The sequence below is a fragment of the Hydra vulgaris genome, chromosome 03, assembly GCF_038396675.1.
Source record: "Hydra vulgaris chromosome 03, alternate assembly HydraT2T_AEP".
In the NCBI taxonomy this organism is placed as follows: domain Eukaryota; kingdom Metazoa; phylum Cnidaria; class Hydrozoa; order Anthoathecata; family Hydridae; genus Hydra; species Hydra vulgaris.
Genome location: NC_088922.1, coordinates 29185334 through 29205927, shown reverse-complemented (window position 1 = coordinate 29205927; position 20594 = coordinate 29185334). Strand labels below are relative to the sequence as shown.

The 20594-nt window shown below is 28.3% G+C and overlaps 1 protein-coding gene across 1 annotated transcript in view; it reads left to right on the top strand.

The window, feature by feature from the left end:
* LOC100206938 (sperm-associated antigen 17) overlaps positions 1 to 20594 on the top strand; it is a 200071-nt gene that overhangs the window by 76536 nt on the left and 102941 nt on the right. Inside the window, exons 8-9 of the mRNA XM_065792894.1 lie at positions 16073 to 16185; positions 19437 to 19562. Of these exons, the coding sequence (XP_065648966.1) occupies positions 16073 to 16185; positions 19437 to 19562 (239 nt within the window). The remainder of the gene's footprint in view (positions 1 to 16072; positions 16186 to 19436; positions 19563 to 20594) is intronic.

Sequence of the window (20594 nt, the reverse complement as noted above, 5' to 3'; positions counted from 1 at the left end):
TTAATTAAGGTTTTTCAAATTAAATCTTCTTCCTTGACACATTTGAACATCTATACGATGCATTCAAACATCAAAACTTTGCATTTAAACATTGAAACAACACATTTAAACATCAAAACATCCGTTACTTTGTGGTTGTGACAAAAAAGAAAATTGCATTTCACTTTTTTCCAGACAAGGATATTATAAATTTTTTTTTACATACATATTCATTTCAACTAAAATGCTTTTGCTAAATTTTTTCTAATTAAAAAAAATTAAATGATAATAATATCACTTATTAACAAACTTATTTAATCACTAATGTTTAGTCTGAGAATTGAAAATTAAAAAAAAACAAAAAAACAATTAACACAACTCCATGTCAAGAAATCCGTATTTTTTATATCATAAAATATTAAAAATAGCTACCAAATTTTAAACATCTCCTACACATGCATAAAAATAAATGACGAAGTAAAGATATTTTTTTTAGATGCACTAATGTGTCTGTTAATTTAATTAAAAAAAATCTTTTTCTAATATTCAGTTTAAATATTTTTGAACTATGGCAATCTTATATGGAATGACCCATGCAGTTAGTTGTATATAAATAGGTTTAACTTTCTATGCATTTTATTATTAGAATTAACAAGTAAACTAGTTAAAAATTATTTTGTAATAAAAGCTGACTAAAAGATTTCATTATATAAGTATAATTTATTTAATTATTTAAGTATAAATAAAAACTTCGATGTATATAACTTTATTTTAAATTGTTTTTAATACAACATTTCAAAGGAATATATATACATACACATATACATAAATATATATATATATATATATATATATATATATATATATATATATATATATATATATATATATATATATATATATATATATTAGGGTGGGTCAAACGTCTCTTATTTTTGAAAATCAAAAAGCACTGTTTTCCATGTGCTGTGGGTGTACTCTATGATCAATAAAAAACAAAATTTAACTTATTTGCTCAAATTTTAGACCCTGCTCAACAGGCTCAAAAGGTAAATTTTTGCCCCAAAAAGTCGTATTATGAGTAGTTAAACACCCTTAATTAATTTTTTTTGTTTTTTGTTTTTTTGTTTAAGTGAATAGGGACATTTGTGTGATCAATTAAAACAATAATTCATCAAAATATTGACTATTAGGACAGCTTTAGGCATTGTTTTGTAAGTTTTTTATGTTAAAACTTTGACCTGGTTTCTCAAAAAAGCCTGGTTTTTACTTAATATTAGACTTAATAGCTAGCTATCGACAGCAAAAGAAATATACAATTATGGATAGTTTTCTTATTATGTTATACATAGTTGTGCACATCTGTGGGTTTAGAAGGCTTTTCTTATAGCACATTTATAAATAAAAATTACAATTTTAAAAAATTTTTATTTTAAAATCATGTTTTAAAAATAATTTTTTTTTTATCAATTAACTTAACATAAATTTATGAATTGACATAAATTTATGAAATTAGATAACTTTTTACAATTTAACAATCACATAAACAATGTAGTAATTACATAACACATGTTAAATAATTTTTGACAACTTGTCTTTAGTACTGACTGAAAATTTTTGTCTGTGACTTGAAATTGAAAGCATCAAACATTGCTTTAATTCCTCATCCTGGCACATGTGTGTAAAGTCTTAAATAAGTTTTAGTCCTCTCTCATCCTGGCACATGTGTGTAAAGTCTTGGATAAGTTTTACTCCTCTCTCAGCACAATCATTTACTACAGTTAACTTTTCTATGAATTTTTTTAGGAATCGATATCCTGAAAAATTATTCTAATCTCTAAAATAAAATAAATACAGGCATTTTTAAATATTTTAAATGCTAAAAAAATAATAAATTAAATTAGAAAACTTTACTTTGAGCTAACTTGCATCCATTCTGTTTCTATTGCAGATAGATTTAGCTGTTGAATTAGAATCCAACTTTGAGGTCCAACCAGTTCTTGTAACTCTGGAATTTCTGTTATGTTAATGTTTGGAAAAGGTGGCTTTCCCAATGTTAATCTTGAAGGTTTAGGGTATAAAAATAATTTTTTGGCAATTTTTTCTCTTGTGTTATTGTCTAGCATTTCATCGTTTATAGCAAGTACAACATTTCGTTCTGTAAGAAACCATAAATGATTTTTAAAACTTTTAATTGCTGCAGTTGAAATTGTTTTATTAAATGACCCATACTTGATCATGTCCTTGATTGCAGATAAATCTAAGCAAGAAGAAGAGGCTGCCAGTAGTGCTATCAGAAACCATCTTGCATGAAACAGCCCAGTAAACTCAGCAACTTGATGAACTGTTGCTATTTCTTCTGCACTAATTATATCAAATTGTTGCACATCAAATGTAAGCAGTTCTATTGTCATGTAGTAGATAGCTTTTGATAAAAATCTTGCATGATGAAAAGCTATAGGTTTACGAAACTTAAAATTTGCTAGTTTATCACTGCCTAGCCAAACCAGAACAAGCTCTGCCAAATGCTTGTAGTCACCATGTGGAAAATTGTCTGTGAATAAGGAACATTCAAGATAAATTTTAGTTTCAAAAGCCTTTAAAAAAATCTAATTCAAATTTGTTAATATGATTTTTTTTTTAATTTAGAAAAAAGAAATATACAAATCTTAACCTTTTTTTCTAAAAATGTTCCTTTTCGCTTGCTCCATTCAAACCTGTTCAGGTTGTTCAAATTTATGTCCAGCTTTAAAGTTTCCTAGAAATTTTGAATTTTTTTAAAAAGATTATCAACTGATCCCAGAAACTGTAAGTGCTGCATGCTAGATAATGACAAATAAGATGATAAAAAAGACATTTGAACAGAACTAGAACAAAAGTATTTTATAAATAAACAATAAATAGTATGGTTCTAACCGTAATATGGAGCTCATATATGTGATGTCTGCAAGCAAACCATATTAACGGTCTGCACATCTCTTTTTCCAGCAATACACATGCGACCTGCATTCACCCTTAATTTGTTTCATTTATTTGAAGAGAAAAAAATTAAAAAATGTAATGAAAATTATAAAAATATAAAAATAACAAAATACAAAAGTATCATCTATTACACTATTAAGTGCACAAATTTTTCTCACCTGTATTCGAAGATGTAGTGTCAAAACATACACTATGTATTAAATCCCAGAGATTCCAAGATTCCAATATTTCCTTAATAGCCTTGGCTTGTGTTATTCCATGACTATCTGTTATAGAAAGAACCCCAATAAGTTGTTTGTTATCAATACTAGGACTTAAAATCACTAGTGCTAAGCGCTCAATATTTCTATTTTCACCATAAAAAAACTCTTTTACTAATTTTGTCAAAATGAACACAATGAAATCAAAATGAACACAAAGTAGTTTTTCCTGGGGTATTTTAATAAAATCTTCCTTTATTTTTAAACCGCCATCACTAATTGCATCATTTGAATGGACCTTTGCTGACTTAAGAGAAATATCAAAGTCCTTTAGGTTTCCACCAGCTGAGTTAATGACATTATCCAAAGTAGCTGTATGTGCTGAACTCTGAATACCATATCTCTTTGCTGTAACAACAGTAACCTTTAAGATTTCCAAGGTAGCATAACTTCAACAAAATCTGGTTTTCTTTTATGAGATCTTGGTTTTCTTTCCTTTTGATATTCTTGGTTATCTGCTAACCTGATTTCACTGCTAACCTCATATCACTGCTATCACTGATATCACTGCTAACCTGATTTACGGCTAAATTGCTTATACATTCAGAAGCTATTATTTTTTTATTTGAAGTAGTCACCCTCTTTTTGGTAGATTCAATCTCCTTTTGCATTCTACAAGCAGTAAATAAGTACTTTTTGTCTATTCCACCCATCACAGCTTTACATTCTCCATGTTGATCATTCAAAAAATTTATATTGACATTTCTTTCTTCATTAGTGATTTGTTTGTTTGATAAAATTTTTTGCTGCACATCTTTCACACTTATATCAAATAAGCACTTTATTTTACATTTGTAGTTATCTATAGTACTTAAATTTTGTGGTGTTTTACGTGATTTGTTTTTTGATAGCTTCTTTCTACAATCTTCTAAGCACAAGATCTTACTTCTATATGAAGAAAACAATGTTGTAGTGTTATGGTAAGATTCCTAGAATAACTTAGAATATATATATATATATATATATATATATATATATATATATATATATATATATATATATATATATATATATATATATATATATATATATATATATATATATATAGATCATCTATCTATATATATTTGTTTTAAGAAATTAAATTTAAAAAGAAAAATATACTGTGTCATTTACCTAATATATTGGTCAGCTTCTATTGGAATTGAACTTCTGTTCCAGATTTTCTTCAGTGACAAAACAACGCAAGTGCTTTTAAGAAAATTACATCCTCTAGGGTTATTGCAACCAATTTCAAAACTCCCATGGCGAAATTTGCAAGAAACTATATCACTGAGTTTATATTGTAATTTTTCTTTTCTCACTTTAATTAATTTGCCATGTAAATATTGCAGAACTTGCTCTCCAGTGGGCAATTGAGATGATGGTAGTATCTCAATAGTATTATTGATAAAAAAAACTTTTCCCATTTTATTTTAAATATTACATTATATTTGTTTCTACTGTTAATGTAGATATATTATTTTTTCCTCTAAAATAAAACATAAAACAGGAAAATAGTAAAAATTAAAATTATTTTTGATTTTTCTCTATGCAAAAAAATCAATTTTTCTACTTTAATAAAGCTTAAAAACGTCATAAATATTTGCGATCTTATAAAATAAACAGACCAGCAAATTTAAGGTATAGTAAAAATTTTTTAAGAAACCGGGTCAAAACTCAGGGTCCAAAACGCTTGAGCACAGTCTAAAATTTATTTAATATCTATAAGGTTGGGTCTAAAATGATCATATAGACTGATATAGAATGATATGACTGATATAGAATGATATAGACTGATATAGAATGATATAGACTGATATATAATGATATAGACTCATATAGAATGATATATAAATTGGATAAAAAACAGTGCCTCAAAGATATTCATTTTTAAAGTTATTTAACCGGCTATAATATGATTTTTGAGGTAAAAATTTGATCTTTGAGCCCATTAAGCAGAGTCTAAAATTTGTGTAAATTAGTTAAGTTTTGTTTTTTATTGATCACATAGTACACCCTCAGCACACGGAAAACAGTGCCTTTTGATTTTTGAAAATAAGGGGCGTTGGCCAACCCTAATATGTATACATATATACCAAATTATATATATATATATATATATATATATATATATATATATATATATATATATATATATATATATATATATATATATATATATATATATATATATATATATATATATATATATATATACATATATATGCATATGTATATATATATATATATATACATACATATGTATGTATATATACAATATGTATATATACATATATATATATATATATATATATATATATATATATATATATATATATATATATATATATATATATATATATGTATATATATATATATATATAAATTTTTATATGTAGTTATTTAAAAAGTGAAAGTACTGGCACTAAATGTACATAAGTAAAAAGTAAAAGTACCAGCAAATCAAAATACTTATGTAAAAGTAAAAAAGAAAAATATATTGAAAATACTTCTTTGTTACAAAGTAAAAAAGTATTTTTCTAAATTAAAAAAAAATGTTTTCATTTCTCAAATAAAACTTTAATTAAAATAGAAATAAAATCCTAATCCTAAGATGTCATTATGAAATCAAAAGTCTTTTGAAATGTTTTTATAAACATGCAATAACAGTTGCTGTTTGAAGTGTTCATCCGTCATTGTTTGGTGATTTGGCCTAAAAACACTCCCTGCTACACTAAACAGACCTTCACAGGCTGCACTCGCAGGTAATGCAGTGTTTAATTCTAGAAAGATGATCTTCAGGGGTTTAGAGTATTAAAGTTCATCAAATGAGGTGTTTACATTATTTGTATACCTTAACAAAATGTTTTTTTGCAGAATTATTGTAATTATCCTGTGATTGAAAGTGAAAAAACTGATTATCCAATTGTTGTTGCTTCTTCCACAGAACTTGAATTGATAGCATCACTATAGGTTACCATTAGTTGTTGATATTTGTTTTCCAGAAATTCCAGACCAACTTTTTTTTTATGTTTATTATTATTTATCCATGCTGTTTTAAATTTTGGGTAAATAACTGCTGCAGATATTAATTCTGGGCTCATTATGTAATGACTGAATCGTCTGTTAATTGTGAAATCAATGCTAGTAACCAATGGTTTGCAACATTCAATGGAACTGTTAAAGTGGGTAATAAGTAAGCCATATATACTTTTGCCTCACACTGCAATATCAAGGGCTTGAGAAAGTGGCCTCATAACAGTGAAATGTTCTGTAATAAATGCAAGTTCTGCTTGACGAAACTGTGGGACACTGAGCTTCTCACAAACAATATTTATAGCATCAACCCCTTTTTCCATTATAAGTCTGTTAATGCTTTCCTTTGACATGTAAAATAAACTCCATCGTTTTTGATTTAAAGCCATAATTTTTAGTGCAAATAAATCAATAATTATTTCTGCGAATAAATTGCTACGTGATTGTTTGTTCCATAATGCCTGGCATTTTGCGAATGCTGTGCAAGTTTTTTGTAAGTTGTATCATTGTCTGCACTTGCAACATCATGAGTGGCTGTTAAATTAAGTGTGTTGCAAGCACATTGTTGATGAGGTGGAAGATGGTACTCAAGTTCTGTTGTTGAATTATGATTAGTTATATCATCAATGCACACAAAATCCATTTCTGCTTCCTCATCAGTATTTTCAGATCCATCATTCATATGTGTACGAAATTTCAGGGCTACAAACCAACTCATGTGAATAAAGGTTAAAAGCTTTGCAAAAATTTGACCCATTATTAGTTGTGGTTTTGATGGTTTTATCTTGAATTCCAAATTCAGAATGTACTTATTCTAATACAGCTGCTAACATATCATTGGTGTGACATCATTTTAAACGTCTGCGTGCAAGTACTGTGACTCATCAATCCAGTGAACTGTAATTCCAATGTAAAAACGATGATGAGCTGATCAACAGTCTTTTGTAGTGCAACATAACGCTGTTTCTGCAAGAGATCTATGAGATTTTGTTGCATAGCCTGATATCTTTCTCCAATTTATATCATGACTGTTTTTCGACAAATAAATTTTTGATTTGGAGCCAGAGAAGCTATCAACTTTTTTAAAACCAAATTTTTCGGTTGTGTTAAATGGCTGTAGATCTGTAACTATAAAATCAACAATTGATTCATCTAATGTTTCCTGTGGGACAACTTTATCTACTTTGCTCAAAAAAGATTGGTTATTCAATGTAAGCTGAGCTTTAACTGGTTGAATCTCATCAGAATTAATTATTCTTTTTCTGCTTGCATTAAGTCTATCATATTCTTTTACTTTCATTGGATGAATTCTCTGTAAAAATATTACAACATGAAGTAAGTATATAGTCAACTGAATCATGCAATAATATGTTAAACAATAAACCAATAACTAAAATAAATAAAAATAAATGCCACAATGACAATTAATTTAACTCAAATTAATAACTGATTGGTCCCACTTAAAAAAAAATTAATAAATATTCTCTCCTGAGCAGGTCATTGCATCCCAAAACAAAAGTTAAAATAAATGTTATGCTGTAAATAAATGTGAATTAAGTTATCTTTAAAAAAGTTCCACTTCCTGCAACTTACTAAAGAAATTATTAATTTAATTACCACAGTAAAATTACTCATGTCCTACTAAAGTATCAAAATCATCATAAAAAAACTTAAGTAAGAAAAACAATAAAATGTAAAAAAAATGTTTTATGCAATTTTAGTAAAGTAAAGTTAAAAATTTATAAAAAGGTGATGATATGAATTAAGAATTTAAAAGTTAATTCTTCGATAAAAACAATTTAATTGACAAATAAACACACAGTCACACACATATATAGTGTATATATAACACTAACCTCACCATATTTTCTGAGATTGGATGGAGTATTACAGTATGTCAAGACCTCTTTAGGCTTTAGTGAGCACAGCAAAAAAATAAACTTACATATTTTATCATTAACATTTACACATTTGAACATTGCATTTAAATGCGGCCACGAAAATACAAATTTGTCATCAAATTTGCTATTTTCTTTAAAGGACGCCATTTTATTTAAACCAAGATAAAAAAATTTGTTTTAACGCGCTCTTTTTGTTAGTGTTATGGATAGTGTAATCTTAATTTTGAACTTGTTTTGGCGAGTGTGCAATAAGATTTGGTATTACGATTTTTGATTTATTTTAATTCAAATTTAATGGTAACACTTTTTTTAAAAGTAACTCGTTACAAAGTAAAAATTAAAGACGAAAATGTAACAAAAGTAAAAGTACATAATAAAAAAAGTAAATTGTTACAAGACAAAGTAACGACAAAAGTAACAAAATAGTATTGTAATGAAGTAATTGTACTTCGTTACAACCCAGCCTTACCAGTAATTGACCTTAGTTACTTCTTTGAGTGCTTTTGGAGTGCCTTCTTGTTGTTGAAACTTTTATTTTGCAAGCTGTTGCTTAGTGATCAGAACAAACAATCTGTTAGTGCTAAGTTTGCTAAGTAGGACAAATGAAGATATACAAAATAAAAAAATTTGTCATGGAAGAAATAAACTTTGTTGTGCAACTGGACATTTTTTAAAGAGTTTTACTTAAAGCTTGTTGAGTTGAGCACAGTAGGTAAAGTACCCACTTTACAATTCTTGATCCACTTAAATGTGCAATTCAAAGACAAGAGATTTATGTAGGTGTTTGCTTACTGACCTAGCTGACTAGTGTTCAGTTTGTGTGGTGTCCAAACATTAAGGTTCATTTTTTTTCCCATTTTGTGCAAGTGGTATTCTTTAGTACCATGAATACAATCAAGCTTGCTTACTAAACAGCCCCCAGTTATTATCTGATTAATATTATCTATTTTATATACTCAAAACACATAGACTTTTTGAATTTTTCTAGTATATACGAAGTGTCATTTATTGCCCCGTGAAAAAATTCTTTTGGCAAGTGTTGACTTTAGGTTTTCATTCCAGCTATCCATATATTTATTAACAACATTACTTATTTGATAAAAAATTTGACAAAGAGCTATAAATGTTTTTACTGCTTATATAAAATGTTTAAAATTTTGTTATTGTAATTAAATGCAGGCATTTTAAGAATTATTATAACAATTAAAAATTACACAATAAAAGTAAATAATATATTAAATTAAATTAATATATAAAATATTTAATTAATTACATAAAATAAAAATTATTATGCAATAATTTAGAATGTAATAGTTTTATTTTGTATTAGTTAAATAATTTTATATTTTATATAACTTTGCATTTAAATCAGCGCTCTTTTTAAAATTTTTTTTTTTTTGCAGCAACCTTGACTTTTAAAAAGCTTCTTTGTTTATTAAACGATTAATTTTTTTCATAAAAATCACTTTGTGTTTTTCATTTTAGTTACAATTATAATAATACTTTTGAGAGAAAATTTTTTTTATGTTTTAGGTGAGTGTGGGCAAAAGTGAGAGCTAAAGCTCTCGTTCCCTGAAGTTCAAAGCAAGAATAAGTTAGTCAATTGTTGAATCTTCCTCATAAACCTGCTGAAGGTGAAATAGACTGTAGAAGATATTTAAATAAGTGGTTTTACTTCCTTTGTGAGTCAGGCTATAAGATAGTTGATGTAGCAGCACTCCGTTGTGAGTCAGGCTATAAGATAGTCGATGTAACAACACTCCTTTGTAGCAGCAGGCTATAAAAAAAGTTATTTTAAAAAAACTTATTGACTTTTTTTATTTTCATCTTAAAAACAATAGTTTTTAGGCGATCTAAAATAAATGTTTTTATGTAAATTGATTATTATTTTTAAAGATTATTTATATAAAAAATTTGTTTTTTGAACCACCCTAATATAATAATAATACACACACACACACACACACACACACACACACACACACACACACACACACACACACACACACACACACACACACACACATATATCCTATTGTTAATACCCTCTGTTTATTTATGTTTAAAAACAAAGAAAATGTAATGTTTTGTTGTGCTGATAATTTCATGCTTAAAGGCATTCATCAGCCATGTAACTCAAAACAAAAAACAAAAAACAATTTAAAATATAAAATAATAGTGGAGTGTGCTCTGTCATCAAAACAAAACAAAAATCTTACAGCAGCATTTTTTTAATTCTGATTCACTCCCAAAAAGGCTGCAAGCAACCACTATTAAGTTGGGAGTTACTAGAAAAAAAGTATAGAGTTATAGAGCAACAAAATGGTTGACGGAAGACTTAAAAAGTTGAAGGTTGTATGAGTCAGGAAAACATGAAGATGGGAGAGAGTTCTAAAGCAAGAAAAACTAGATGAATAACAGTTTTTAGAGCATGCAGGGACAGATACAGTAAAAGAATGAGACTTTGCTGAATGAAGAGTCAAGTGAGACTAAGTTTTAGTTGATGAAACTAGAGATGATAGCTCCTTTGAGCAGCAACCATGATAGTATTTGTAGAAAAGAGAAAAAGATGCAACATTATGGCGATGGGAAGTAGGCTCAAGCTTAGTAGATTTCGTTTTTGGACCTTGTCTAGACAAGAAAGAGCATCATTAGAATAGCCAGCCCAAATATAAAAAAAAAGTTCCATACAAGGATGAATAAGAGATTTGTAGAGGTAGAAAATGGAATCAAGAGAGAGAAAATGGCAAGCACAATAAAGAGAAGCAACCTAACTAGATGCTAATTTAGGTTGTTAATCGATTGTATATATGGTTTCCATGAAAGGTCATTAGTAAACAATAATCCAAGAAGAAGTAAAGAAGAAGACTCAGTGAGAGGGTTGCCATTCATTAATATAGGAATGTCAACAGTACTGCAATAGTTGTTTGCAGTAAATAACTGAGTTTTATTGGAGTTAAAATTTACATGCCACTGTGAGCCCCAGTCTATTACAGAATCAAGTTCAAGGTCGGCTTCCTGTTCTAAGAGATCAAAAAGAGAAGATTTTTTATCAAGACAGGAATATAAAGTTGAGTCATCAGCAAAAATAGCTACTTTAGATGTAAGGTTGTCAGCCGTAGAGCGAGTGGATCGAAAACCGTATTGATTGTCTGACAGTAAGTTGTTTGACTCAAAATGGGATGTGAGAAATTTGTTTATCAAAAACTCAAAGAAAGAAGACTGATCAACGATTGTGGGGTTGCTTTCTAATTACCAGTATTGTATTTTGAAAGTAAAAACTTGTTTTTATGTCTTTAATTAGATCCCAATTCTAAAAATTAAATAGTATTTTGGAATTAGTGAACTTTTATATACATACTTTCCTTTAAATTGTTTATATTAGAGAAACAGCATAAATAAGTATGGCTAAAACTCATTTTCCAAAGCTTTCAATATGATCAATACTAACTTTATGCATCCTTAAGTTATGTGATAAATAATAGTTTTGTTCATGCCTCCAGTCACCAGATCCTGTTGTTGCATAGGAAATATCTATACTGTTGAATACTTTACAACAAAAACAAAATACTTTATACACTTTTTCTGAGTAAATTAGCCATGATCTAGAATGACTTTTACTGTTTGAAATTTTTCCAGAAAAAAATCTTATTCCAGAAAAGCCAAACAGAAATTTCTTTTCATATAAAAAAAAAGGGATTTGCAGGAACAATATTTTAAAGACGGCTTACCATCGATGGCTTTTCAGTTTTGCTCAACTCTCGATTTTGGTTTGATTCTTCACCTTCCATCGACAAAAATCAAATATTAAATTGTTGATGTATGTAATTTTAAACCTATATAAATAATGATCAAATTTTATTAGAATGACATATTTTTTGGCAATTATTCATTTACTTTTGATCTTAAAACTGCCGCCCTCCTAGAAATTTGTCCCTATGTGCATTGCACATATTGCATATATATATATATATATATATATATATATATATATATATATATATAGGTTGTTAGCCAGGAATACATTTTTTACGATGTTTTTGCAATATTGGGAATATTTAATGCTATTATTCTACTAAATATTGGGAATTTTTATTGATATAAGGTCATTGCAGTTTTGGGAAATCCGCATAATATGTGGTGAGGTTGGGTTGGCTAACACCCTGATATATATATATATATATATATATATATATATATATATATATATATATATATATATATGTATATAAATATATATATATATATATATATATATATATATATATACATATATATATATATATATATATATATATATATATATATATATATATATATATATATATATATATATATATATATATATACCATCACACAACTATAAGAGCATACTTAAATCTGATGTTATACTAAAATACGGAGCTGTAGGTTTATAATTAACATAATTTGTATCAAATTTTATAATTTAATATTAGTCACAATCTATACTTGATATATTTAAATTACAGTCAGATCAGGTTATCCTGCTACTGGTAACATGTAACCCAGTACAATCTGCTTCATGTCCTGCTGCCTTGTAGGATACGCCTTTTTAGGCAAAGGCTAGGAGATGCCAACTCTGATTTAAAACACCCCCTGCCTTGGGGCTCTCTGTTTTTATGACTAGGCAACTCATTTTATTATCTCCTAATGAGGGTACAGCTCTAAAACTCAGTTTTATGGTTCTGAGGCCGGCTGGTAGTCAGGTTTCCTAAACTCTGCGGTAGCTCTCAGAGAGGCTGATTCCATCAACAGCTGAAAAATATCAAAGTATTAACAGTGTCCCTGTTTGTACTTTTGGTGTGCATTGCGGAGGCCACATTTGGAGCCCTTTGTTACGGCTTAGGGTTTATTAGTAATAATGAGGCAATTGCTTGGGCTATTAAACAGTGTTCTGAGTACTATCTATGCTTTGAGTCAAGTTCTTCAATCTAGTTTAAAAATTAATAAAGTACCAAAAACTATAAAACACAAAAAACCATCATCATCACCAAGTTCTCTAAACCTATCATTCACTAATATTCGTTGTCTTCGAAGTAACTTTTCTTCTGTTGAGTCTTATCTCTTGCAAAGTTTATCAGACCTACTTGCTCTTTGTGAGACTAATTTGAGTTCAGCTGTCTCATCTTGTGATCTTAGTGTTGATGGTTATCTTCCTCTAATTCGTAAAGACTTCAATAGTCACATGCTTGGCCTGGGCATTTACATTCGTAAGAATTCACCCATTTGTCGTGAAACTAGGTTTGAATCCACAGACTATTCTTTCATGTGCTTTCGTTTAGCACCACTTCACTCTATTGCCTTTCTCTTTGTTCTATATTGCTCTCCTTCATCTCAAGGCTGCACTCTTTTTGATGTTATTTCTGATCATATTGATCAAGCCTTCTCTCTTTATCCATCAGCTAATATAGTTGTTGTCGGTGACTTTAATGCTCACAACTCTGAGTGGCTTGGCTCTAGTGTCAGTGACTCTGCAGGCATTAAAGCCCACAACTTTTGTCTTTCTCAACCCCTAACTCAAATAATCAACTTTCCAACTCACTTTCCTGACAACCCGAATCATCTACCTTCTATACTCGACTTATTTCTTGTTTCTGATCCTAGTCGGTGCTCAGTTTCTCCACATTCACCCTTAGGTTCTTCTGATCACAGTTTGGTCTCTCTAAAACCAATATCTCATTCTTTTTCATCACCTGAATCCCTCTATTATCGAACCTCTTACAACTACAGTAAAGCTGACTAGGATTCTTTCTGTGATTTTCTTCGTAATGGCCCTTGGGTAGAAATCTTTCGTCTTCCTGTCGACAAATGTGATTCTTACATAACTTTGTGGATTCTGGCTGGCATGGAATCTTTTATTCTCTCTCAACGATTCCAGGTCAAGCCTAACTCTCCCCCATGGTTTTCCTCACACTGTGCTGCAATTGCCAATCAAAACCGTTACTTCCATATTTATCAGCAAAACAATTCTCCAGAAAACAGACGTCTGTTTATTACTGCTAGAAACAATTGTAAAAAAGTTTTTTATCTAACGCCAAAACCCGCTATTCTCAGGTCATGAAATCTCGTATCTCATCTCAAAAATTAGGCTCTCGTGAGATCTGGAGAATCTTTAATAATATCAATGATAAGGGCAAAGCTATAATTCCACCTCTCTTATATGGTTCAGACTTTGTCACCTCACCTAAAGACAAAGCTGAATTGTTTGCTAAAAACTTTTCATCAATATCATCTCTTGATTCCACTAGTTGCGTTCTACCTGATATTGCCAACAAACAGGTTGATCTTTGCTTGACATTCATATCACTCCAGCATCTGTATCTAAAGTGATTTCCTGCCTAGACTCTTCTATAGCTTGTGGCCTGGACAACATACCTGTTATTGTCTTGCAGAAGTGTTCTTTGGAGCTGTCGTCTATCCTCTCAAAACTGTTCAACATGTGCTTATCAGAGTCTTTAAGATCATTGAATCCTTCCTTTCCGATCGTAGCATAAAAGTTGTCCTCGATGGACAACACTTTTCTTATTCTGTAACTTCAAGTGTTCCTCAAGGTTCTATCCTTGGCCCTATACTCTTTTTTATTTACATTAACGATCTTCCAGATATTCTCACATCTAAGGTGGCATTGTTTGCTGATGATACTACCATTTATTCTTGTCGTGATAAGAAACCAACACCCTCTGATTGCTTGGAGGGGGCATTTGAGCTTGAAATGGATCTCACTTCTGCTACAGCATGGGGCTCACAGTGGCTGGTGAACTTTAATTCAGATAAAACTCAATTTTTTTCAGCCAATCATTATTGCAATAATTTAGATCTTCCTTTATTTATGAACGGTGATGTACTCAATGAGTCACCTACTCTTCATCTTCTAGGATTAACTCTTACTTCCAATCTTTCTTGGAAACCATATATCAAATCAGTTGCAAAATTAGCATCTGCTAAGGTTGCATCTCTTAATCGAGCTCGTCACTTTCTTACTTCAGATTCTATTCTCTATCTCTATAAATCTTAAATCCGGCCTTGTATGGAATACTGTTGCCATATCTGGGGCGGATCTTCTAATGATGTCATTTCTCTTTTAGACAAGGTGCAAAAACGCATTGTAAACTTATTGGACCTGCTCTTGCAGCCAACCTCCAACCATTATCACATCGTCGTAATGTTGCTTCTCTTTCTCTTTTCTACAAATACTATAATGGGCACTGCTCTAAAGAGCTGGCGTCTCTTGTGCCATCTACTAAAATTCATTCTCGTGTTACTCGTCATTCAATTAAGTATCATCCTTTTTCTCTAGCTGTTCCTAAGTGCTCCAAAATTGCTTTTTCGCCTAGTTTTTTAGAATATCAGTTCTTTGGAATTCGCTTCCTTTATCTTGCTTTCCTGACTCATATAATTTGCAATCTTTTAAGTCGTCCATCAATCGTTATCTTGCTCTACAATCTTTATCTTTACTCATTCAGTAACTTCCAACTTTAATTAGTGGCTGCTTGCAGCTTTGTTGGAAGTAAAGATGTTTAATAAAAAAAAAAAAAGAAAAAAAAGTGGATTATATCTTAATATTTATATTGAGTTTAAACAAAGATTTATAATAATTTTATCACAAAAAACTGAGAAAAAGTCTATTTTACAGAATCATAACTAATAACTATTTATAGTAACTAATTATATTAAACATTAACTGTTCAAATAAAGAAAAGGTAATCATATAGTAGTTTTTTTTTTTTTTTTTTTTTTTAAAACTTTTAATTTTTTTTTATTTTATTGAACTGAAGCTTGTTGAAATACTTTGGTTTTAATATAATCCCTCTCTCAACTTTTTAGCTCCAAAACATTTTGATCAACTAGGTTGCTGTGCAAAGAAGCAAGTTAATTAATGTATATCTTATAATATATTTTTACTTTTAACAGGTGAAGAAAATTCTTTACAAGTTAATGATTTGCGTTATTACAATAAATTGATGAGTTTTTTTCCAACACAGAGTGAAAATGTAAACATAATATTAGATTGTTTACTTGAACAGGTAAAGGTTTTTAACTATTAAAAGAAATGTTCAAAAATAAATTTTGTGTTATCTGTATTGTTTGTTATTTTTTTTGCTTTTGTTATTACTTTTCTTACCAGCAATAAAGACTTCAGCCAATCATATCTTTCAGCCAAACTAATACACATCATTTTGGACATTAAAGTTATACCTGAGGAGAACTTTTGTAGAACTTTATTCAAATGATATAAACCAAGTACAAGTTTTCTCTGTGTGAATCTAGTATTGTGTACTTTGACAGCAGAGTATAAATGTGCAGTTATCTTGAAGCAATCTTAAAATTTATTAGTTTTTTTTTAATACAAAAGGTTAGAATTATTTGAAAAGATAAAAAGACTTCATAAAGAATAGTTGTAAAAATTATTATAATGCAATTTATAACATACTGAAAATGTTAAAAATGTTTGTTCCTCATATACCCAACATCAATAACTTCAGTCTGATATGAGTAAAATAAATGAGGGAAAAAAAAACTTATGGAAAATCAAGACAGCTAATAAAAGAATTAGAAGCCAAGAATTTTAAAATAGAGAAAGATGTTAAACAAGGAAACTATTAGTATTAATGTGGAGATTTGCTATCTGTCCTCTTCAATATTTGATGATTGGTTTCAGTGTAGCGCCATTTGTGTATACATGATTTTTCCGTGTTTTTTTTTCCAGAGCTAGATGCTGTACAGCATCTAGCTCTGGAAAACCATTCTGCTAATTGAGGAAGCAATTATTATTTTAGAACATTTTTTTCCTGTGTATTCCTTAACAATATGTAATATTCTATTCTTTTTCCACATATGGTTGAAATAATCATAAATAATGTTGAATGTTAAACTGTCTTGATGTATCTGATGTATATGATGTATCTGAATCAGTATTTTTTTCCCACTTTTTTTTGACACAATTTGTCATTTACTTAAAAATTTTATCACTAAAAATTTAATAGTTTAACCTCATCACCGCATCATAATAAAAATTGTGTGTATACATATTTTTTTTTTATAAATTCATCTCACCAAGGGCAAAAAGACCATTACAATCGAGTAAGCTACTTTAAGTGTGGTTACAACCGTCTCTCAACTCTATAACTCTGAAGCACGAACCTTGATGAACAAGGAGGCTGTGCGGAGAAATAACTTGAGGGCAGTACTACCAGGGATGTGGTGGGAGATTGAACTCTGAACTTCTTGCTTATGAAGCAAGGCCTCTACCATTAAACCACTACCACATTAATATTTACACACATATATAAAAGCGAACTTATATTGACAACTTGACATCATATTAAAATAGGGAGTGAAACAAATCACCCCCTAATAATTTTTCAATAAAAAGAAATTTTTTTATGCTTAAATTAAAATTTTTTTGTATCAAATAGTATTTTTATAACAAGAAATTCATATCTTATACTTAAAAAAAAACTATCCCTAAATCAGAAAAAGCTGAAGTTAAAAAAATCAGAATAATTATTTTGCCAATATAAAGTTAATAGTCAATGTGTCTGCCTTTTGCCTTAATGACTGCAAGACATTTTTTAGGTATTAAATCTAGTAAGTTTTTTAGCCATTGCATACATATATTTTTAACCATTGTCAAGTTTTTCCCAGTACCTGGTGAGAATTGCCTTTATTTGAGACAAATTGGATGGTTTTTGTTTATCTACTTTCCATAAATTTGTTCCATAAGTTTTAAATTGGATTTAAATCTGGGGACTTAGGAACTTAATCTAACATCTTAACACTGTTTTTAAACCACTGAGTAGCTAAACTTCAAACTATGTTTTATAACTCTATCCTTAATGATATTATGAGATAAGCCTACACTTCACATAATCTCAATTTTCATTTCATAATATCAATATAAAACTCTTGTCATTATTCCATCAATGAACTCAAGTTTGCCAACACCACTACAAGCTAAGGAGCCCCAAACCATTATTTGCCTTTTGATAAAAAAGAAAAAATAAGTTAAGTATATAGAGTATTCCAACATTTTAATAAAGCTTAATTGTACACCCTCCATGTTTGGCAGTTGTTTTCATACATTTAGGATTTATGAGGTTAACCATTTTTTTCCCCATTAGAACTAAACAAACATATTTTTGTTTCATCTGACCATAAAACTTGTTGCCATTGATCGAGAGTTCATTGCGAATGTTTCTTGGCCTAAGATAATCTTTTCATTTGCTTCTTTTTACTCAAGAAAGTCTTTTTTATGCAACTCTACCTCAAAAACCTTGATTTTTCAAGCAATTACCAACAGTTTGATTTACAGGATTAACAGTTATACCTTTGATCTGTAAGTAAATATTTTGCTAGATTTGGTGCAGATAGTCCTTGATTTTATTCAACTCTCTGAATAATTTCTCTATCAATGCGTATTAGTCTTAGCTAGATGTCTTCATCTTTTAAAATATTTGATGGTGCCTATTTTTTTATATTTTCTAATAATGTTTCATAGACTATTAGGCTTAACATTTACTATTGAAATAGTTCTGTATCCTTTTCCACCTTTATAGTTTCCTAGGATTTAATTGATTTCTGAATTTGCGACTGTATGTCTTTTCTCAATGATTTTATTATCAAGAACTTATGAATATAATTTTGCTTTGCTAAAAAATTAATGTGAATAACATTAACCAATCAAATTTGTTTATTTACATTGTTTATTTACATTTATTTATTTACAGCTCATACAACAAAAAAATTAAAAAAGAATTTTTTAACTTTTCTGTCAGAGGGTGACTTTTTTGACTTTCGTTTTTACTGATTCAATGGGTAATTTTTAATGATTCAATGAGTCATTTTTACTGGTTCAATGAGTCATTTTTACTGATTCAATGGGTAATTTTTTTAAGCATAAGAACACAAATTTCTTATTATAAAAATGTTATTTTATACATATTCTGTATAAAAAAAAATAAGGGTGAAGAATTTAAATTTAAGATTAAAAATTGCCTACTATTAAAAAATCATTAAGGGATAATTTTCAATTCATTGAAATTATTTTAATGTTTAAATCATCAAATATCTAAAAATTTCTATTGATATTTAAACTTTTTTTCTGCTATATTCAAAAAAATTTTTTTGGACTGACATTGTTGAAACTAATGCTGAATTTTTAATTTTTAAAGATAACAATTGTTTTTAAAAGTTGTGTAATAATTCAAAAATTAAAGTTTTAAAAAGTATTATTTTATAATCTTTACTTATTTTATAATCTTTATTAATACTATAGGTAGTTGTCTTGATAAACGGAAATCAAACATTTAAAGAAAAAACTTCTGAGTTAAAAGATGTTGATGAACTGGTAGAAAATTACATGAATAATATTTTGGGACATATTGGAACTAAAAGTAAATCAGTAAGTTTATTTTTTTTGTTTATTAGAGTGGTGTTATAATTTACTTCAAAGTTTTAAAGTCATAAATAAATAAAACATTTATGGGTAATACTTTATTCATAAATTAAATTTTTTATTTTTGATTCAAGAAATATACTTTCATTATAAAGTCTATTTTTTGAATAAAAATTTAGTTTTATAAATTCTTTTCATGATTTTGTGATGTATAATATAAAGCATTGGTTACCTAAACGTTGTTTTTCATTGTTTTGTGACATAAATACTAAAATATTGGCTTCCTAAATCTTGTTTTTCAATGCTTTCGATCAACTTTATTTTCAACATTATTTTTTTGTTAAAGTTTTGAATTTTATTTGCAAAATCTTTTACCTATATAACATTTTACACAAGAGCATTCTAGTTTGTAATCATTTGAATATGGAAGTTTATTTGTAGACTAGTTTTATGTTTTTACAAAAAAGGGCAAAAAAATGATCAGAAAAGTTAGGAAAACCAAGAAAAAAGAAACCAACAATGAAAAAAATTAAAAATTATCACATCTAAGAGGCACTAAACTAATATGAAATTAACATTTTCATTTATTACTGGTAAAGTTTTGCATTAACAATATTACAATAAAACTGTTTTTATTTGTTTTAAATATTATTAAATTAAATAATTAAAAAATTTTATTTTCATGTAATTGTGAGGATTTTATACAATTCGTTTTCATATAAATGTTTATAAAATAAGTTTTCATTTAAATGTTTATAATATAAGTTTTCATACAATTTCATATACTAGTAAAGATTTTATACAATTCATTTTTTATATAATTGTAAAGATTTTATACAATTTATTTTGAATATTTGAAATTATAATTATTATTAAATAACAAATTACTTGTTCAGAAATTAAGAATCAATTTTTGAGTGAGCACTTGATGAGAATCCTAGATTTTTGAAGATGCTTGACATAAGTATTTAACATTTCAATGGTTAGCTTGATGCTTAAATCAAATTGTATTATTTTGTATCAATATTTACACACATG